At 56.8% G+C, this 22,047-nt stretch overlaps 1 protein-coding gene across 3 annotated transcripts in view; it reads right to left on the reverse strand.

Annotated features, from left to right (window-relative positions):
* Positions 1-22,047, reverse strand: part of PRKCB (protein kinase C beta) — a 137,760-nt gene that overhangs the window by 44,134 nt on the left and 71,579 nt on the right. For all 3 annotated transcript variants that reach the window (XM_044452572.1, XM_044452571.1, XM_044452573.1), the window contains 2 exons: positions 15,625-15,736; positions 10,769-10,897 (listed from right to left, as the gene is read on the reverse strand). In XM_044452572.1, the coding sequence (XP_044308507.1) occupies positions 10,769-10,897; positions 15,625-15,736 (241 nt within the window). The remainder of the gene's footprint in view (positions 1-10,768; positions 10,898-15,624; positions 15,737-22,047) is intronic.

Genomic DNA, 22,047 nt, shown 5'->3' on the forward strand with positions numbered 1-22,047 from the left:
AAACAAAAGTGTGTATAGTCAAGGCTATGGTTTTCCCAGTTGCAATGTATGGCTGTGAAAGCTGGACCATAAGGAAGACTGAGCGCAAAAGGATTGAGGCCTTTGAACTGTGGTGCTGGAGGAGACTCCTGCGAGTCCCTTGGACCACAAGGCGATCAAACCGGTCAGTCCTAGAGGAGATCACCCTGACTGATCTTTAGAAGGCCGGATAGTGAAGACGAAACTCAAATACTTTGGCCACCCAATGAGTAGGAAGGACTCCCTGGAGAAGAGCCTAATGCTGGGAACAACTGAAGGCAAAAGAAGAAGGGGCGGCAGAGAATGAGGTGGTTAAATAGTGTCAATGATGCAATGAACATGAATTTGGGTGAATTCTGGGAAACAGTGGAGGACAGGAGGGCCTGGCGCGTTATGGTCCATGGGCTTACAAAGAGATGGCCATGACTGTGAGACGGAACCACAACAAATGCCGGAAGAAAAAAATTCACATCTCCACGCATCTTCCAAACGTAGCATTTCCAATGTACACAGAAAAACAAGGTATATCATCCCGCCTCACCGCCTTGCCATGATCAGATCGCAGAGGCTGCCTGAGTGTCTGGTGGTGAAGACCAAATGACCCCGCTCCCTTAGTGGGCAACCGGCAATTGCTGTCTTTGCATTTTATGGGTTTGCCAAGGTGCCTCCTTGACCCCATAAAGTTCACAAATGTAACCTTTTCTGGCAGGCCTGTTCAAGGTAACTTTAGTTTAGGAGACTTGTCAAAGGCATCTAATTAGAGTGAAATGTAGCTTTATGCTGCTGTGATGCGCATCCAGTCACCTTCCCGTGTGTTGTATTCACTCCCCTTTTGTGTATTCTATATAACCCTAAGGAAATTGACACGAGGTGTTCCTATTCTGGGCACTCATGGATCCATGCATTCAATTGTAAATAAACCCGTTTGCCCTGACAAGAAACTGATTCCGAGCCTATATTGCGGATTGGTGTGACACCAAATAATTAAAAATAATTGGCAGAAGTTTACTCCTATTTAGTTTTTAGACTTATTATTAGGGTCTATAACTCCATATCACCAAGAATCAAAATTTCTCTTTTTAAAAATCCAGTACCAATTACATTTTTTAAAATAATTTTTTTTGCATCATTTAGAGCATATATTGTTGCCAATGTACTTATCTTTCCAGCTGGGAGGCTTTTCTTCAGAACAGTAAGACTTCTTTCTGGATCTTTTAATTCTTCTACAACTTTTAAGCTTTGATTATTAATATAAATTGAGATACCTTTCTTTTTCGTGTCAGCTAATACTCCGTATACTTTGCTCAATCTCATATGACTCAGAATATGAGTATATTTTTTTCCTTATATGAGTTTCTTTGTTACATATTATGGCTGCCCTTTCTTTTCTTAAAAAATTGAATAAGTTTTTGTGCTTGCAGGGGGAACTCATTCCATTAATATTTATCAATAAGATCTCTGTTCTGTCTTCTGAGGGACTGGCAACTTGTTCAGCAACACTTTGAAGTAGGTACATTATCTCACTTAGACCTTTGTAAAACATCCCTGAGACAATTCACACCTCTTGGGATGGCAATAAATGACTGGAGAACTATGAAAAAAGAGTCTCTGATTACAAGAAGATGGCCAGATAAGGCAAACTGAAGCTTGTTACAGAGTCAGCCCCCCACAACATTTTTTCTATGGTTTCTTTCTCTTTCTTTTCTGCTAACTTTTATTCCATTTTTCAAGCCAAGGAAATATTACTATAAACTTACTGCAATGAAGACCTTATAGGCATTTCTTTTTGCTTATCTGGAAAGGAACTTTCAAACGGAAAGTTTCCTGCCAACTAATGGGGTTCTATCAGAACTTTAATAATTAGACTTTATAGCTATGTGTTATCTGTTTAAGAGGTGAAGACTGAGGGATACGAGTGGTATTCTTATGTGAGAAGAAAGATGGCAATTTCCTTTGTTCCATTACCATTTTTCTTTCTCTGGCAAGAAAATGCTGAAAGAGTGAAGCTAGAGAAGCGTATTAATTTGGAGCTGACTTATTTTGAAAGTGGAGTTGCATCTCCTGAACAGGTTTACGTTTGAGGCAGAGATAACAGAGAATCACAAACTTTTCTTTTTCAAACTCGTCGCTTCCCTTTTGGTAACAGAAGAAGGGAGGATTAAAGGACCTGGAGGACTGCCAGGCAGCCCGTTTGATGCAAAATTATTCTTGACCTATTGGCGCCACCTGGTGGACTTGGGAAACAATGGACTTGGAATAAATTTTGAGACTGGGGAAGAAAAGGAAAAGACTGGGAAGAACAGGACAGAAGAAGCAAAAGCTTCCTGTTCATTGATAGACTGATAGAAAATTGATCAAAGATGTTGAAAAAAATTGAGAATTTCTCTTTTTAACAAATTAGTTCACAGTAAAATTTAATAACAACTAACATCAAAATAGAATGTGGCTAATAAATGCAATACCATTGCTAAAAGAATGAATGATTCTTTCTCCCTTCGCTCATTGTTCTTTTGCCAACTCTTTTTGTTTTAAAGCATCATGAAAAACTTTATAGGTATGAAAAAAGTGTTTGGAGCATACAAACAGAGGAAGAAAAACAGAATGGCAAGTGCTACTAAAGGAACCAGGGAAAAGAGGGGAAATTTGAGAAGAAACATAGAAACAGAGCAAGTCAGAAGGGGCCTCCTGGGCCATCTAGTCTGACCTCCAGGACCAGCCGGCTCCACTCATGACATGCCCACCATGTGCACGTCCAGCCTATCCTTGAACACCCTCACTGATGGGGCCTCAACGACCTCCCATGGAAGCCCATTCCACACCCTCGGGGTCCTGACTGTCAGGAAATACTTCCTGACATCTAAATGGAACCTGGGTTCCCTGAGCTTCACTCTGTTGGAGCGCGTCCTGCCTTCCTCTGCAGGGGAGAACAGGTCTCTACCCATCTCCATGTGACATCCCCTCACACACTGTATGTCGCCAACATATCCCCTCTGAGCCGCCTCTTCTCCAGGCTGAAGAGGCCCAGTTCCCTCAGTCTCGCCTCATATGGCATCCCCTGCAAACTGGCCACCAACCTCGTGGCCCTACGCTGCACTGACTCCAACCTGGCTATATCCTTCCTTTAACGAGGGGCCTAAAACTGAGCACGATACTCCAGTTGCGGGCACACCAGAGTTGTGTAGAGTGGTAGTAATACCTCTCCTAATCTAGAAGCCACACTTCTGGCTATGCAACCAAGGGTGGCGTTCGCCCTCTTGACCACCGCATCACACGGCTGACTCATGTTTAGCCTGCAGTCAACCAGCACCCCGAGGTCCCTTTCACAAGTGCTGCTCTCCAGCCACTTGTCCCCTAGCCTGTACTTATGACAGCTATTCCTATGCCCCAAGTGCAAGACCTTGCACTTATCCACATTGAACACCATCCTGTTGTCTCCTGTCCACTTCCATAGTCTGTCCAGATCCTTTTGGATCTGGAGTACCTGCTCCTCAGTTGTGGCCACTGCTCCAGTTTTAGTGTCGTCTGCGAATTTGATCAGCAGACCATTCACCCCTTCTTCCATGTCGTTAATGAACAGACTAAACAGGATCGGCCCCAGGACAGAGCCCTGGGGGACCCCGCTTGTCACTGGCAGCCATCCCGATGATTCCCCGCTAATGATTACCTTCTGCTTTCGGTCAGTCAACCATGCCCTAATCCACAGGACAATGCTTTGGTGTATCCCAAAACTCCTCAGTTTCTCCACCAGGATATCATGGGGCACTTTGCCAAAGGCATTGCTGAAATCCAGGTATACCACATCCACTGCATCCCCCCCATATAGCCATCTCAAAACCTTGTCATAGATTCCACAAGGTTTGTCTGGCAGGACCTGTTCTTGCGGAAGCTGTGTTGTGTGGCTGTCAGCCTCCCTTCCCTATCTAGCATCACTAGATCTCTCTCTGTTATGAGCCTTTCTATTGTTTTTCCTACAATGGACGTAAGGCTAACAGGTCTGTAATCCCCCATGTCCCTTCTACTACCCTTTTTGAAAACTGGGACCACTGATGCCACCCTCCAGTCCTCTGGAACTTCACCTGTTCTCCACAAGTCCTCAAAGATGGAGGCCACTGGGCGTGAGAGAACCCCTGCAGGCAGGGAGGAGTGGAGGGGAGGGGAGGGGAGGGGAGGGGAGGGCCAGCTTGTGCCGTTGTGGGTGGGAATCTCTCATGAGAAGGATGGCACGGGCCACCTGGGCAAGGCAAGGGCAACTGCCGTGGCAGCACTGACCTGCACACCTCCCTCCCTGACAGTGACAAGGAAGCAGCAGCTGGTCTAGAAGTTCCCCGTGAGTGAGCCAGTGCAGGTCAAGAAGAGCAGAGGAGCCTGGGATGCTGGCCAACGCCTGCAGGAGGCTGTGCGCAAGCGAAGTGAGACAGCAGTCCCCTTTCAGAAGTGTCCAGTTTGTGTGTGTGTGTGTGTGTGCTTATGCATGTATCGGCCCTGGAACTGGGGTGTGTGGCCAGAAGGGGTGGGGCTTGCAGCTGTTTCTGGTCCTGAGCCGGAACGGCATTGACGCCGATGCTGGGATGCAACAGGCAGTAAGCTGGTCCCTCTGTGCCGAGCGGGGGCTGCAGGGCCACCAGCTGGGTGGCTCCTTCCACAGCACTCATGAAACAAATGCAGGGACAAGCGCCGACACGGAGGTCGCTCCTCCCCCCACAGGCACACTTCTCACGCGATGCGACAGGGAAGGAAGGCTTTCTCTCGGGCAGGCATTTCACCACGATAGAGTCCCCTCCCTCGCACCCCCAGTGCCGGTATGCCTGAGCTGTGGAATAATGAAATCAGCTGCTGTGGGTGCCAAATCCAGCCAGCAGCTATTTGTCCAGGCCCTCCAGACCAAAGGGGCCGCACGAAAGGGAAGGCGGAGGCAGAGGGCTGCGTGGAGCCCGGGGAAAACTTCGCGCTCGGAGCAGGATCCATCCCTGGGGCACCAGGTCAGACTCAGCTGCTGCCCCTGCGAGGGGAGGGGAGCTGCAGTTCACGGCACAGGCTCGCCCCCCCCCCCCCAGTCAATGTGCCCCAGTGGCCTGAACCCGGCCTCATCCCCCTCCCCCGTCCCGTGCCCTGTTGCCTGACCCCTGGAGCCGTGCTGCTGCCGGGAGAGTCAGCACCCCCCCGCCCCGCCCCGCCCCGTCTTCCCCCCTGCTCCACGCACAAGTTCGCCCACCGTCTTGCACCAACACCTCCCGCCATCGGGCAAGGAAAAGCTGGCCGTCCTGCAAACTTCCTGATTCCTCAGGGTAGCTCTCAGCCTGCAAGCGGCCCCCCTGCCTTGGGGTATGGGAAGCACCTCGGATGTTCCGGGAGCAGGCGAGGTCTGAACCAGAAAGAGCAGAATAAAGGCCTGGCAGCAGGGACACTGTCCCGTCCTCTTGATCCTAGCAGTGGGCCCCGCGGAGACGACCCCATCCTTCCTGGACGCATGGCCCACCACTCTGGAAAATCTGTGTGTTATACACTGCAGAAGATGGCAGATATTTGTCTGGGAAAAGGCACAGCACCTGCAACAGTGGCACCTTCCTGGGCTGGTGCCGATTGATTAATTAATTGCAGCAGAGTTAGCTGGTTTACCTAATTGCTGCAGAATTTGTTTCAGTCTCTTCGTCAGCTCATTCAATTAGCAAGTATCAGGCTGTGCAGTGAGAACCCATCTCAGAGTGGAAAGAACGGGCCAATTAACCTTGAATTATCAGACAGCCCTTCTGAAGGACACTGGAGGGCTTTCGATACCATCGACCATGGTATCCTTCTGGATAGGCTAGTGGGACTGGGAGTAGGAGGCACTGCTTGGCAGTGGTTCCGCTCCTACCTCAACGGCCGATTCCAGAAGGTGGTGCTGGGGGACTATGGCTCTGCGCCATGGCAGATATGCCACGGAGTTCCGCAGTGGTCCATTTTGTCCCCTTTGCTATTCAACATCTACATGAAACCGCTGGGAGAGGTCATCAGGAGGTGTGGGCTGCGGAATCACCAGTACGCTGATGATACCCAGCTCTACCTCTCGTTTTCCACCAATCCAGGTGAGGCAGTGGCTGTACTGAACCAGTGCCTGGCTGAGGTAACGGGCTGGATGAGGGCCAATAAACTGAAGCTCAATCCAGACAAGACAGAGGTCCTGTTGGTGGGTGGTTCGGGCTTCGGGGTAGGGGTCCTGGACCTTGTCCTGAATGGGGTTGCTCTCCCTCTTAGGGACAGGGTCCGCAGCTTGGGAGTGCTCCTCCACCCGGAGCTGTCGTTAGAAGCTCAAGTGACAGCGGTGGCGAGGAGCGCCTTCCTTCAGCTTCGGCTTTAGACTTCGGCTTTACACTTCTATAACACACTCTACATGGGGCTGCCCTTGAAGATGGTCTGGATACTTCAGTTGGTGCAAAATAGAGCTGCCAGGTTGCTGACGGGGACTGGGCGTTATTCTCATATAACCCCAGTCCTCCGTCAGCTCCACTGGCTTCCCATTGAAGCCCAGGCTCAATTCAAGGTGCTGGTTATTACCTATAAAGCCCTAAACAGCTTGGGACCAGGATACCTTAAGGAATGCCTTTTTCCCTATTTGCCCTCCCACCCCGAGATCAGCAGCAGAGGCCCTCCTCTGGGAACCATCCATGAAAGAAGTTAGGAGGCAAAGTACCTGGAGGAGGGCCTTCTCTGTGGTGGCGCCCCACCTATGGAATGCGCTCCCCAGAGAGGTCTGCCTGGCGCCGTCATTATATGTTTTTCGGCGCCAGGTTAAGACCTTTTTATTTAATCAATATTTTAATATGTTTTAATATTGAATTTTAATATTGTATTTGCAGTCAGAGTGGGTCAACAATTTATTTATGCTGTTAGCCGTCCAGAGACGCTGGTAATTGGATGGCATACAAATTTCATAAATAATAAACAAATAAACAAACTGACCAGCAAACCAGACCAATTGGACAAGGCTGACAACAACTGGGTGCCAGTGTTCCCAGCCTTGGTAAATGCAGAGTGAGGAAGACTATGACCCAACCAGGTTGGGACTGTGGTGGACCAGACTGGGCTGAATGTTCAGCTCTCCAGGTCAGCTGTGAAGGAGCAGATAGCGACTTCTTCACTGGGATGGAGAGCTTTTCTCCAGCAGAAACTTCTTTTAATCCCTGCAAAGGGCCGGGAAGTTGGGTATGGAAACGGGTGGGAGAAGGCTTCAGCCACACTTCCAGAATGTGCAGTCCCGATCCACGCTGAGAATTCTCAGAGCTGTCCCATCATCCACTCTCCCTCCCACCCTCGCTCATGCACCGGGTGCGCACCGGAGGCGCTTGCAGTCACTGCTGAGGACGCTGAAGGCTGCAGCGCTGAACACGCTTCTTCCCACAGCCTGCACTACCCGCAGAAAAGGCCTTCAGGAAGGAGCCGTGCTCTCTCCTTCCCAGGCCAGGAAACAGGGTGGGGCTACTAGGAACGGGACAGGGAAGTGGCAGGACCCGGAAGGGCCTCCCATGCCATCAGGCTGCAGGAAAAGTGGCAGATTCACGCCTCTGAAAGTGCCTGCTCCAGCCATCCCTTCAGCTTTATGACATTGCAAGGCTCTTGGCTGGCCATTCCCCGGCAGTGGGATCCAGGTGTGGTTTTGAGGTGCAGCAAACACGCTCATAAGCAGCAATCCACAACTGCAAGCCTGCAAGGGACGCTCATATCACTGAAGGCCCAGAGCACCCCAGGCTGGGAGCAGAGCAGGAACCTTCCGGCACCTCCAGCAGGAACAAACGGCAACAGGGAAGCCCCGGTCTGTGTTCTCCGGCGCCACCTAATGCCCGGACCAGATCTGATGGGGCCACCCAGATTCTCAGCAAGCTCCTGGTGACCCCATTGGTGTGGCAGTTTGCAGGCACCCGCCAGGCCGTAGGTGGTGGCCGGCGACACCACGAGCCGCCCAGACTCTGGACAAGCTGGGGGCACAGATGCACGGGGGCCGTGGGGCACCGAGGCACACCGCTGCTGCCAGAGATGAGCGGACGGCCACCTCCACAGCCCGCAGACTGGGACTGGATGCCGGCTACTCCCGAACGCTGCCGCAGTGAGCAGCGAGGGACTCGGAAGCCTCGGGCAACGCGGGCAGGCGCACCCTGCCACCTGTGCAAAGGCCAGCGCGGGGCACCTCGAGGCCCGGCACTGCCTTCACCGCACACGGTGGCCAGGCCAGGCCACCTCGACTGAGAGGGCGGCAAGGAGCTGGCCAAGTGACGAAGCAAGAACAATGCATTCCACAACACAATGTGCCTCGTTCACGGTCACAGGCAGGCTGGCCGAAGCAAGCGAATGGGTGACCCCGTCCCTCCTTCAGGACAGGCTGGGAATTTATCCTGGGTGGGAATGACCCAGGTGGAATGTAGGGCTTGGGAGTACTTCCAGAGCTGTAAGAAGTGGGCCCCTGTGTGGAGTGAGAGTTTAGCAGCAGCGCTGCATTTTGTCCAACCGAGGGGGAAATATTACTGTGAATTCGGAAAAACAATGCAACTTCCTTCCTGAGGAGCCTGGTTATCCAAAACCACACACCACAACACCCCTGCACATTTCAAAGACCACGCAGCTCCGCCATCACTCAATCACGGCCCCTGCTTGTGCCCCGTCTCGCATTTTTAGCTGGGCACCACCGTTTTATGCCCCTCGGCCATGCAGCTCAAGGTCAGCGCTGAGCCTCCTGGCTTGGAGCGGCCTCTCCTTGCCCTCACAGGCAGCCTGCAAGGGACCCTGCCCCCAGCCACAGCTCCACGTCCCACTGCAACTGGCACTTGCGGCAGGCACAATTCTGCTTCCAAATTAGTGCCATGAAAGTGATGCTACAGCTTAATGAGGGATACATACAGAAAACAGAGACAAAGCCATTTTTATTCATTAACATTTCTACGCTGCCAAATTGCCAAAGTCACTGGGGGGTTCCCAACAATCAAAACCCTAAAATACAGTAAAATAAAACATAATAGAAAACTCTGAGAAGTTTAGAACTGCAGCACAACACCAGCGTGGAAACCAGCGGCGCTAGCGCGGCGACATGAAAAGAGCAGAAGTTATGCCAGTCTAAGGCGTTCCCTGGTTGAGTTCCTGCCACTTTCAGTCTCGAGGTGTGCTTGAAGTAGGGCTGGCCTTCTGGGCAGCCCCCCAACCCACTAGAGAAGCCCACCTTCCCCTGTGGTCCCCAGCAACCTGCCCCGAGGCGCCCGCTGGGCCTGGCTGCACAAGCTGGCGTCAGGCCCCCAGGGGTCCGCCTGCAACAGCTCCGCGCAGCTCCCAGAAGCACGAAGGCCATTCGCAGAGACTGAGCGGCAGCCTCGAGGCAGTGGGTTTAAGAAGATCTGGGATGGGAGAAATGCCCACCCGGCCAGACTCGGCATGCCTTCCCTCCAGGGAGCCGCAGATTCCTGGCATGCCACAAGAGAGCGCCTGCTGCCTCTCAGAGAGGCCTGATCCTGGAGAGAAAAAGCAGCGCTGCTTTTTGCACTTCAAAGCCCCTTTGTTCTCAGAATGACTGATCGGGGCTGAACAGCGGAACTGACCCACAATCTGTTATTTATAAAGACCTATTATCGGTAAGCAGATATGATCCGCAGGGTCTTACGCAAGAATGAACTCAGGAATTGCAGCAACCTCTTTTGTCCAATCAATGGGTCACTTCACAGACGTCTGTCTCAGAAGGGGGAATGGAGTTCAGGTTGTGTTTAAAAGAGCAAAAATGGGTGTTTTGAGTATCTTGGATGCTCCAGCAACTTCTCAATGAGGATTTACCTGCATCTGCCAGTCGCCTGAGATACAATGCAGCTGACCATTCTGCATTCTGGCAATGCCCGGTGGCCTGCTCTTTTAGGAGGAGGCAGACATATGGATGAGCTGATGATGGAACAGTTTTCTTTACTATTTATGGACTTACATGTTCTTAACTGCCCAGCTTTGGAATTAAAACAAGGTCAATGTAAATGGACTTTCCACACTTGTATGACAGCTGAGAGTCTTGCATTACGACAAACAGACTTGCAATCACAACTAGAAGTTTTCCATTGCAACAACGGAAGGACAAAGGCTGCCTTTGACAACACCATGAGCTGAGGGCTCAGTGCGGCTTTTGTCTTTTGAACCAGCCGGTTTTAGCTTTCATCCCCAAGCGGACAAACACAGAGACGTTTGTGCTACACGGTGTATTTGCGTTCACTGTAACCAAGTCACATGTAAGAAATGTAAGCAAGTCAAATTTAATAGGAGAAAACGGTTAGCTGGATATCTCACTTCTCTGTTTTGCAAACACGTTTGGCTTCGCTTTGTTTGGATTCCCGGCCGAGCGCAGAGCCTGGTCTTGCAGGTGGGGCCAGGTGGCCTCCGTGGACCAGCCTGGGGCCGGACAGGTTCCCTGAGCGACAACACTGCTCAGAAGGTGGCTCTGGAGGGCAGGAGCACGAGCACCAGCAGGGGGCCACTTTGCCCTGGGCGGCGGCCACCACTGGGCAGTCGTGCAACCAGGGAAGGGCAGAGAAGCAGTGGCTGGCCGGGATGGCTTGCCACGCTGACCCCTGAGGGAAGGCGGGGGCTGCCCCCCCACCCTCTCCTGGCAGCACGGAGCTCCCCACTGATTCCTCCTGCTGGCCCTGCTCGGGGGCACATGCTGCTCAAGAAAGAGGCGCATGTGTGCCACCTGACACTGCCTGCGAGCGAATTCTGCATTTGGACGTTCCCACAAGCCGCCGCCCAGCAAACTCACCGACCACCGTGAGGACCTCGTTTTCGATGTCTGCCTTGATGTGTATCCGGCCCCGCCGCTCGGTATGGTCCGTCCCGCACAGGCTCGGGACGTTCATCACGCAGCGCTTGTGGACGTTCATCATGCAGGCTGGCGGGGGGGGGGGGGAGAAAAGCCATCAGTCTGAAGCAGAAGGGAGCACGGCGTGCATTTCATGTGGGCTCCGCTACGGAGGGGGGTGCAGGGGTGCTGGCACAGGGCTGGGTGGGTTAGGGCCACTCTGGGACCATCTTGGCAGCTAGCCAAGGCAACTCTGTCCATGCTGCCGCGGGCCATTCGGCCTGCCTTCAGTCGGAAAGCAGCTGGGGCGCAGCGGGCTGCTGCCGGAGGCTTTGGAGAAGTCTCCCTCCGCGTGAGGTGGCTAGCTGCAAGGGCAGGCCAGGAGCCGGCCGGCAGAGTGGCCCTGGCAAGAGGTGGGCCTGGCCAGCCTGGGCAGGGGCTGCCGCCCTTCCGTGAGGCCCCCACCCATCCCACCGTCCCTGCCAGGCCGCCGCAGCAGAGGGGCCACGGGGCTCCCTCTCTCTGTCTCCTTGCCGCGACTGTGAGCACCCCAGACCCGCCCTTCCCAGCTGCCGCACGGTCCTTCAGGCAGGACACACGCAGGCCTCCCGGCTCCGCCACTGCCATGCCCTTGGCGCCGCATTTTCCCCGGGCAGCTGATTTCTGCCATCCAGACTGAGGGCCGGGGAGGGACAGGGGGGAAAGCTGAAGTTAGCCCCTCCCCGTGGCCCCTGCATGCCCCCTCGCTCTGCCCTGCAGCCCGGCTGTGACCGTGGGCACCTCTGGTGTGTGTGGAGGGCACGTGGAAGCGGGGGCACCCCGGGCACCAGGGCCGAGGGCCTTGCAGAAGCCCTGCGGTCACCTGGGCAGGCTGGGAGCCTGCCAGCGTGGGCCCTGGCGGGGGTGAATTCAAGCGATCCTGCGAGGGATCCGCACTCGCCATCCCTTTGCCCAGGCTGTTGATGACTGGCACCGGCACCGGCGCATGCAGAACGACGCGACGCCCAAGGTGGTGCAGCAGCCTGCTGGGATGGGTCTGCAGTCCAATCTACTTTCGCAAACACGCACGTTATGATAAAAGCCGGACGGGCTGAGTGCACAGGCAAATATGGAGCCGCTGCGTGAGAACCGCTCGTGCTTGAAGAGGCCCGCTGCAATGTACAAGACGGCCGTTAGGGGTCTTCCTAAGCCTGCTCCACGTGCCCCCACTGGTGAATTAATCCTGGGATGCTGCAGAAAAGCCTACAGCTGCCAAGCCGGGGAAGCAGCCTGCCCTCCCTGCACAGTCCGGATCTCCCGCGAAGCCACCGCCACTCCCTCCACCGACTGCTGCCGGCAGAAGGCACGAAGGGGAAGGGCGCCCTGCTGCCAGGGCATCAGGAAGGGCACCTCTCGCGTGCACCGGCTCTCCTGCATCCCCACTATCCACTCACGGCACCTAAGCAAATCCCGGGAGTTGATTTCCCTTAGGCTTAATCCCAGCGGCTGCCACGGCGGCCCTGAGCTTCTGACAGCTTCCCACCCACCCGGCACCCCTTCTCTCTGGTCTCTTCCTCCCACCCTGCCCTGCCCTGCCCCGCCCCACCCAGCTGAGAGGGGAGTGGGGCTCCTCAGAACAGGGGCGACCCCCCTGCATTCCTCTGGTGCGGCAGAGGGAGGGAGCCGCAGCAGCCGCCAGGAGAGCACGGCGCCTCTGTGTGGCCTGCTCGTGGCTTGCTCCATGATGGAGCTGCGAGTGGGAGCTCGTGCAGCGCCGGCTCTGCACGCGCAGGCACGTGTCCCGCTCGCAAGGCCGTGGCCCCTGAAGGGAGCCGCGGTGGCCCCCCGCGGCCACAGCAAGGGGGCAGGGGCGGCGAGGCTGGTGCCTGTGCTGGCGCTCCCTGTGAAGGAGCCGCCCGGGGGCCAGAGGAGCTGTTGCTCCCCCCGAAACAGAGGAGCCCCCAGGGATCGGCAGAGTGAGCAGCGAAGAGAGCAGACCTGCACAGGGCCGGGAGCCGGGCTCCCTTCTCCGGCAGCTGCTTGCTGCCCCGATCCCCTCCGTTCCCTCGCTGCTTGCCTAGGGTCAAGAGGGTCAAGGCAGAGGCCTCTGCAAGGCCAGGTCTGAGCGGCAGGAGCCTGGCTGGGATGCCGGGCTGGCGCGCTGGAGCAGGGTGGAGGCCCGCAGCAGCTCTGGAGGGCCGCTGCCACAAGGTCCTTCTCTGAACCGCCCGGGGCCGGGAGCCTGGGGCAGCGGCCTGGGCAACCACATGGTCCTAGGGCACAAAGGCCAGGGACACGGTCCAAGAGCACAGTCCAACCACCCTCTGGAGCAGCGAGGTCAGGGAGGAGAGAGGCAGGTGCCCGGGGATGGGTGGGCAGAGGCTGGGGCTGGGGCTGGGCTGGGGGCAGGAAGGCAGGCAGGAGCCAGGTCCGCGTGGGCCATGCCAGAAGGCAGGGCACGGGGGGGCCAGCAGGGCAGCCCATTCCGCAGTGCCAGGAGCAACCATGCAGAGAAGCCTCTTTCGCCGCTTCGGGGGCCTCCAGCTGCGCTGCCCCCTGGCACACCGCTGCTCCCCACGAGTGCCTCCTGGCCCTGCCAGCCCTTGCAGGGCGAATCGGGGTGAGGCGGCCCGAGAGGCAGGACACCTCGCAGAAAGCCTGCCTTCCAGGCCTGCCTGCCAGCCACTCTCTCCAGGTCTCTGCTGGGGTCACTCGCCCGCCGGCACGGCTGCTCTCCAGGGTCCTGAAAGGATCCCGCCGAGGCAGGGCTGCCGCACTGGTCGCGGCCCCGAAGGGGCTCCCACCCGGCCCTGCGGTGGCAGCTCCTCGCCCGAACGGGGGCGGAACCTCATGCAGCTCCCGTGGGGCAGCGGCTCTCTGTGCAGCAGAACCGCCTGCGGGCGAACTGGGTGGGAAGGGCAGGCTCTCCCCTCCCCTCCGGCACCTCTGGCTGGCTCTGCCCCCCAAGTCGAGGCCCGGCAGGGCAACTGCGCTGGACTGGGCCAGGGGACAACTGCAAGGCCTGCTGCAGCCCCTGAAGAGCTGCGACGCGGGTCGGGGGGCTGAGGCGCCTGTCCCTTGGCGGCCACGCCTTGGGCCCCATGAGGAGACCTCTGTGGGAGCATTATTATTTCTTCTTCTATCACACTGCATTTATATCCCACTTTTTCTCTTGTGAGGAGCCCAAGGAGGCCTACGCAGCTCCATTTTATCCTCACAACAAGAACAGCCAGGGTGACTTCTGGCCAGGGTGACTTCTTTTATATTTTATATTTTTATTTATTTTATATTGTTAATTTTAATTTTATATTGTTATTTTTGTATTTTATTGTGTTTGTAAGCCGCCCGAGGCTTCGGCAAGGGGCGGCATAGAAATGTTCTAACAACAACAACAACAACAACAACAACAACAACAACAACAGCAGCAGCAGCCCCGTGCGGCAGGCTGGGCTGAGAGTCTGTGACTGGCCCAAGCCCCCCCTGTGAACTGCTGGGCTGAGAGGGGGCCGGAGACTGGATCGCCCGGGTCTGCTGCCCAGCTCTCTGGCCGCCACTCCCTGCTGGCTCCAGGTAGGCTGGGGCGAGCACGTAGAAACTGTCTGCACCGGGGGTATCCTGGCTCAAGCAGGATGCCCCCAAAACACCGCGGCCTTCGACACACGCAAGCACTCGTGCAGACACACTGACATGCACAGAGCGCCCCTTCTCTCCTGGGCCAAGCATGCGGACAGCCTCCCTCACACCTTCTCTGAGCTCAGGGGACGGACCCCCGAAGCCGTTTCATTCACAGCTAACCCACCTCAATCAGCCTCCCTGCCTTGCGCCTTCCAGGCATGTTTGGACTGCAGCTCCCAGAATTCCTAGCCTATGGCCCTGCTGCATGGGAATTCTGGGAACTGCAGTCCAAATGCCTCTGAAGGCCACCAGGCTGGGGAAGGCTGACCTAAATTATGAAAAATGGGGCTGGCTAGGCCAAGGTGAGGGCTAGCTTAGCTCGTGCTGGGGATGTAATTTAATGGTAATTTATTATGTGCTATTGTATTTCAATGTATTTTATCGTGTTGTAAGCTGCCCCGAGGTTTCGGCAAGGGGCGGCATAGAAATGTAATAATGATGATGATGATGATGATGATGATGATGATGATGATGATGATGACGATGTGCTGACACTTGGAAAACTGGCTCATTCAGGCTTCTCGGACTACCTACCCGCTTCTGACCTAAGGACTGGGAATGGGCTGGACCGGGTGGCTTTCTGCAGCCATCTCCCTCCAAGACCAGCAGAGACCCAACCCAACGCCCTGAGGAAATGTGTGGAGAGGGGAAATTCTCCTTGCTCCTTTCAGTTTACGGAAAAGGGGCTCCTCTGTGCCAGTCATGTTGGATCTGAGCCAAGTTGCCCAAAACAGGCGACATGCCCGGATTTAACACTCTACATAAAGCTGATCCAGTTCTGTAAAGTGACGCGAGTGGCATGAATGGCAGCATTTGCACAAATTCCTTTAGCAAACGTGATTAAAAGGTGTGCCAAGTGCAGCCCACCCTGGAGGCGGAAGGCTGCTAGCGGGCCTGAATCACGCCCCCCATGAGGGGGTGCAGGCAGGGCTTTTGAGCTGAATGCCAGGGGCCGCATCAGGAAAATTGATGCGGTTCCCTCTCACCCACTGGATTCCTTACACATCCAGCTCTGGCGCGCTCTCCCCCGCTAGGCAATCCTCTCCGCCCACAAAGCCCTCTTCTGGAAAGAGCAGCTCACACGCGAACGGCCGAGCCCAAAGGCAGTGCGGCTTGCAGCGGGGGTGCTCCAGGTGGGTCTGTCTCTCCTTTAGAGAACTTACTGTCACATTTCATCCCCTGGTGGATCAGCCCATACAGCAAGGATCCACAGTGGTCGCAGAAGGTGGGGCTGGAATACGTATGGATTTTGAACTTGTGTTTGCTCCGTGGGTCCTGGAGAAGAGAGGAAAAACACCCAATGAGAAGGCTTGGCTAGGCACCAGTCACGCGTCCCAGGCCTTTCTAGAAATGCTAGCAGATGCTCGCAACTGCGTTCTGGAGTGCATCAACTTGACCGCAATCATCTTCGACCCTTCAGGGATGCCCTTCTATGGCAAGCCCTCTGTGACATCCCAAAGGCGATCTTAGGATTTCCCCACCATTTTGCAGTGAAAGGGGTTGGGCTGAGACACAGCACAGGCAGGACTCTCCAGGGAAGGGCTGGGGGACGTGAATCCATCACCCGGCACCCAGTTCACTTCCCACACAACTGCCAGACACAGGAAAGACACATTTCAGTTCAGAACACAGACATGCAGACCCCCTTAATGGTGTTCCAGGGGTCCAAGGTTCCCCGCATTTCCCTACTATTAGAAATGGGGAACTGGCGTGAAGAGGCAGCACCTGGGCGAAAACCCCCGCCGCCCCCCCGCCCGACAGATCCAGGTCGCAGCCCAATCCTGTTTGCTCCCACACCAGTGCACTGATGTTTCAGTAGTGTTTCAAAATAAAATACTGGTGAGGAGGCACTTCGTACACCCAGTGGCTGAAATGGCACCAGCAAGGAAAGGCTGCCCCAAGGCGGACCGAGGCACAGGGCGAGGGCGGCCTCAGTCCGGAGGGATGCTGCAGCAAACGCCGAGGTAATGATCACAAGCGCTTAGTGCAAAGTTGAGGTGGGAAAGGCAGGCGGGCGGAGAAGCGGCGGCCAGGGCGGAGTGGGCTCCGCGGGCTCTGCCGCTGACCCGCCGAGCTGCCTTCGGCGGTGGCGGTGTTGTGGGCGGCTCTGTCGCTGCTGACGAGCGGCGTGGTGCAGACGGGACTTACGGGACTTCGCTGGGTCCCGTCTGCGCGAGTGATCCTGTTGGGCACAGGCCTTGGCAAAGTTAACTGCATCACAAAGTGAAAAGGCTGTGCCCTGAGGAAACCTCATCAACGCTTGAAAGTTGCTCCTTTAAAGGCCAGGGTGGCTGCTGGCTGATGAGAAGCTGGAGAAAATGGGGGTTAACGACAATTAACCTCCATCAGCCGGGCTTCAGATACCCGCAGAACTGTCATTATGCACTCTCATGCCTCGACCGAACTCTGCTCCGATGAGCAGTGGGAATCTTCGCTAGGAGCTCGGAGGCAAACGGTCTGATTACACTTCCGCTCCCGCATCGGGCAGGCAGGTGCTTTTTGGGGGGTCACCATCAAGGTGCTTTCAGAGAAGAACGCCGGATGGGGTGGTCCAAGATACCTTGCAGCCAGGGCAAAGGACCACATGGTGCTGCTGCCCCCTCCTGCTCCATCTGCATGTCGTGAGCAGAGCCGGCTGGAGCCCGGGGTCAGACTAGATGGCCCGGGAGGCCCCTTCTGACTCGCTCTGCTTCTACGTTTCTGTCTGGATAAGCTGATTGTGACTGGCCAGGCACTTTTCCCCCAGACCCACAACAGGACAGGGTCACAGGATCCTGGAGTGCAGAGCTGAGGGGCCGGGAGGGCCCCCAGGGCCACCGCCTGCTGCTCCAGGCCGCCCATTTGCGCAATCCTGCTCCGAGGGCTGGCCCGCTCCATATGCGCCACGCTGCGCCATCCCTGTGAGCATCAGGCCAGCTTCAGAGGGGCAGGGAAGCCACGCGGTGTGGTCTGGTCTGCTCCTCCGCCACACCACACCATAGAAACATCGTACATAGAAACAGAAGCAGAGCGAGTCAGAAGGGGCCTCCCGGGCCATCTAGTCTGACCCCAGCTCCAGCTGGCTCCGCTCACGACATGCCCACCATGTGCACGTCCAGCCTATTCTTGAACACGCGCACCGATGGGGCCTCAACCACCTCCCGTGGAAGCGCATTCCACACCCTCGGGGTAATAACTGTCAGGAAGTGCTTCCCGGCATCCAATGGAACCTGGGTTCCCTGAGCTTTGCTCCATTGGCATGCGTCCTGCCTGCCTGCCTGCCTGCCTTCCTCCCACACCCTACCACTCTCCCACCAACTGTCCCCTGCCTAGTGGTAGGGCTGGCCCTGCTCAGAAAGGCCCACAGGCATCCACCCTGCCCCACAGATCTCCAACCTGTAGCATCTCCCCACTTGCTCCAGGTCTTAAAGCCCATCCTGCGTCTGTGGGCAGGGAATGAACCCCAGGGCTGCCCCCTCTGGAAAGAGGCAACCAGGAGGGGCTCCGGGAGGGCACCGCCTCGTACACGCATGTGCAAGCGTGTGCCCGCCACTGCCTGGCACGGGCCCGGAAAGCCCTGCACGCGAAACAGGCCCCTCCACAGGGCCGGTCCCTGGCACCCAGGACACCACTTCTGCTCAGAGGCAAGGCGGGGGAACGGCAGAGAGAGGAATTGTCTAGAGGGGGCCGATGCAGAGGACCCGGCAGATTCCTCGGGAGCAGAGCCTCCACCTCTGCCATGCCCTTCCATGACCTCAGTCCAGGCCCCGCCCTGCCCAGCCTGCACGCTCTGGCCTCTGCCAAAGGAGCCCCCGGGCGGCACCTGGCTGAGAGGGGAGGGCTGTGAGGGAGGGGGCTGCCGCACTCCATGGGCACTTTTTCCCAGTTCCTTCCTCACAGCGGCCAGGTGTGGCGGGGGGCGCGGGGAGCTCACCTTGCCTCCAAGCAGAGCAAAGCAGCACTGCCAGCAGGTGGACCCAAACAGGTGTCCGTCGCCTTACAAGCAGCTCTGCTCTGCCCTGCTCCCAAGCAGTCTGCTCCTTTCCCCTGGAGGCTGGCTGGAGCTTGCTGAGTTTGGCCTGATCCTCCCCGATGCCTCCCATCATGCAGGCTCATGTCTGCGGCAGCACGGAGCCAGTGATCTTCTTGGCAGCAAGGGGCAGAGGTGGGAACGCTTCTGATGGGTGCGCAGGGGCACCTGCCGCCCATGCGTCTCCGGGCTGGGGTGCCCCTGCCCAGCAACCGCAAGCTCTAGAAGCATCCAGGCCCTCATGCGCTGGCGTGGTAGCTGGTCCCAGCTGGGGTTCAGCATAGCACAGCCCTGGGGCATGACTTCCATGCCACCTGCTGGCACCTGGCGAGACTGGGAGAGCTGCACGGCCAGGACAGGTGAGGCCACACTGCCAACAGGGCATCTCTCCGCCTGGAAGGAGGAGGCCCCGCCCTGTCCCTCGGCATCTGTGGCCTCACGCGAAGCAGCAAATGGGAGCTCAGTCCAGCGTTTCTCCGCAGAAAAAAACCCGGCGCACCAAAGGTTTAATCTGACCATTCTCCCCAAGGACTGTTTAGGGAACACATGCGCTTTTTCAGATCCTTTAACTGGCAGAGGGCCAAGCGGAGCCTTGCAAGGGAAGAAGGCAGGTGACGCATGCAGCTCCCGTGGGAACACACAGTCCGTGCACAGGAGCCAAGAGCAGAAACACTTTCTACACAGGCCTCCTGTGGCTGCCCTTCCACCCCAGAAGACAGCCAGTGCAGTGAGGGAGGTCCACAGCACCTTCCAGAAACACCACAGCTGCAGGCCACGCACTTCTCTGCAGGACTGTCTACAGCTGAGGTTTCTCCAGCAGTCCGAATGGAAGCCAGAAAGGCCAACAGATCCAGGGCAGGGCATCTGCCTGCCTCTTGTCTGTCTGTCCATCCATCCTCCTGGCTGCTGGAGTCACCCTGGAGGCTTCATTCTGCCTCATGCTCACAGAGACACGACTGAAAGCATGTGGGGTGAAGAGGCTCGGGTGCCAGGAAAGATGCTCGACCAATTTCAGGACAGGACCCTGGGGGTGTGGGGTGGGGGGAGATGCCCGTGCCTTGTGCAGCTCCCCCGGCAGCCTGAGCGAGCAAAGGCAAAAGGAAGGGAGAGGAACGTACAGCCACTTTGCTTGCTTGCTTAGGGTACTTCGAGGCCTGCTCGCTCTGCAAATGAAAGCGGTAGCAGCTCCAGCACCTCTCGCTCTTGAATGCCAGTCACAAGAGCACAGAGCTGGAGCACAGCAAACCTTCCAGTGCCCGGCTTTACACACACACACAGTCTTCCAGCAGCAGGCCTGGGACTGCCGAGATGGCCCACAGCAGCCGCCTGGACCCGGGCCGGTGGGGATGAGCCGACTAGCTTGGCTCTGCTTTCAGTAGTGCCGGCAGGGCCAGGAAGGGCCCTCCTGGGTCTGGCGCTTGCACCAAGCTGGTGCTGAGCTGAGGGCTGAGCTCCGACATGCCTTCACTGCCCAGGGTGATACTTACAGGGAGGGCTCATGGGGGTCACCTCAGGGACTGTGTCCCCCTTAGCCAGACTGGGGCTAACCGCAGCATTACACTTGTGCTTTTAACGTAACAGAAACATTCTCTCCTCTTCTGTTCCTTAAAAATGAAAGGACTCTTTCCAGGGATGTCTCCCTGAAACAGAAGGGAGGGTCAGCCAAGGGTACACGAGGCAGAGGGGGGAAGCGGCTTGCACGGTGCGTGGGGCTCAGGCCCTGCTCCGTGTCCCACAGGCTTGGGGCACGCTTGCCCAGCGAGCCCATCAGGGACGCAGCCTCTCCGTGGCGATGCCAGCATCCCCTGGGGCTGGGGGGATGCATCGGAACAGGTGCGCGGCCGGCTCAGGCCTGGAGCTCTGGCTCCTCTGGCGGCCGGGCTCCAACGCTGCAGGAATGAAGCAGGCTGCGACTCCCTGGGCAAGGGACTGGCCTGCCTGGGCGGCCCCCCGCAGCAGCCACAACCCCGCTTGCCAAGAACTCAGGCTCAGGGCCAGGACGACGCGGGCCAGAGCTGGGCAGCCGAGCCCAATCTGCTGGATGTGCAACCCCGAGACAAGCGCCTCGTGACCCTGCCTGTGCGGGAGGCGAGGCTGGGGGCCGTGCCTGGTCCAGAGGAAGCTTCACGGCCAGCCAAGCCTGAGAAGCTCGCCATGCTCAGTCCTGCTAGCCCCCGCCTGCCCTGTCCCCTCGGTCGCCTCGCTGCGGCCCTGGGGGAGGCAGTGGGCAAGATGGCCAGGGCCTCACGACACGCGCCCTGGCAGGCAGCTGCTCCGCATCCTTGGGGGAGAAAGGCGCCATGCAGAGGGAGAGGGAAACCGTCCCTCCTGAGGACGCTTCCTCAGGCCGGCCAAGTTCCCCCCGGCTGAGGATGCGCCTCCGGCGGGGGCAGCACAGGATGCGTCCCTGGGGAGATTCCACGATAACCAGACCGCCTGCGCAGTTTGTGATGGGCGTGCAGGAGGCGCGGTGAACTGCGTGGTTAGCGCGAAGGTGGCAGGTTGTGCCCGGGCAGCTGCTGGTCACAGCCCACGTTGGTGCCCGCGTGTTGGGGAAACGTTGTGAGATCCCGGAAGCCAAATTTAGGTGTCTAAGGAGCAGGGTGGGATCTAGGACCCCCCAGGCGGCTTCCTCCGAAGTGCTACCAGTTGCACATGCAGCGCTGGCTGGACCGGCACCGTGGAGGCACTGGGGCAGAGGTGAGGGGGTTTGGCTTTCTGGCCCCTGGGGAGCTTCTGGGGCAAACAGGCCTGTACAGAAGGGGAGCATTCCACGGGAACCCAAACCGAACCAGTCCGCTAGCACTCAGACGTTAAAAACTTTGCAGAGCAACTGCTAAACTAAAACCCTGGAAAAAGCCCACAGGAGCTGGGAATGGGGAAGGGTGCGGATGCTCCTTTGAACACGATGGGCTTCCTGCATGCTTTGGGTGACTCGAAGCAGGTTGACTCTGTCTTTTTTTCCAAAGGTAACCCCAAGACAGGCCTCAGTTTGTGCATTAAAAAAAATGGAAATGAAGGAAGTTTGCCCAATTGCCATTTGCATAATTTGCATAAATTTGTGCAGTTTGTGCACATTGCAGTACTTTGTGCAAATTGGCACCCAAAAGTGCATGGCCTCTGTGCAATATGCACAAATTGCGCAAGGACCATGTGCTTTTTGTGGTGTTGATCTGCCACTGTAGTGGTTTGCTTGCCTTATTGTTTCAGGGCTTTTTTGCTGTGTGTTTTTAACATTCTTAACTTCCCAGAGAGCTTTGGCTATTGGGCAGTATAATAAATGTATCAGCCAATTCTATTCCATCAGCCAGCCATCAGCCAATTCTAGGCAAGTTCCCCTAGAAACCAGTCCCACGGTGCTTTGCCCGCATGCCAGCACACCCGGTGCCTCGTTCGTCTCCGCTCAGCGAGCGGGGGCGCAGGGGCTGCAGCGCCCCTGAGGGCCTCACGGGAGCCTGTGCAGGCCACGGTTTGCTTGCTTACTAAACTCGCGCACTGCCCAGTAGTCGGAAGGCTCCCTGGGTGGTTAACGGAATTAAAAGAAAACAATAATCACAAAACACTACCAACACCACCA

This window comes from Varanus komodoensis, unplaced genomic scaffold (assembly GCF_004798865.1).
Source record: "Varanus komodoensis strain SLA01 unplaced genomic scaffold, ASM479886v1 scaffold73, whole genome shotgun sequence".
Lineage (NCBI taxonomy): Eukaryota > Metazoa > Chordata > Lepidosauria > Squamata > Varanidae > Varanus > Varanus komodoensis.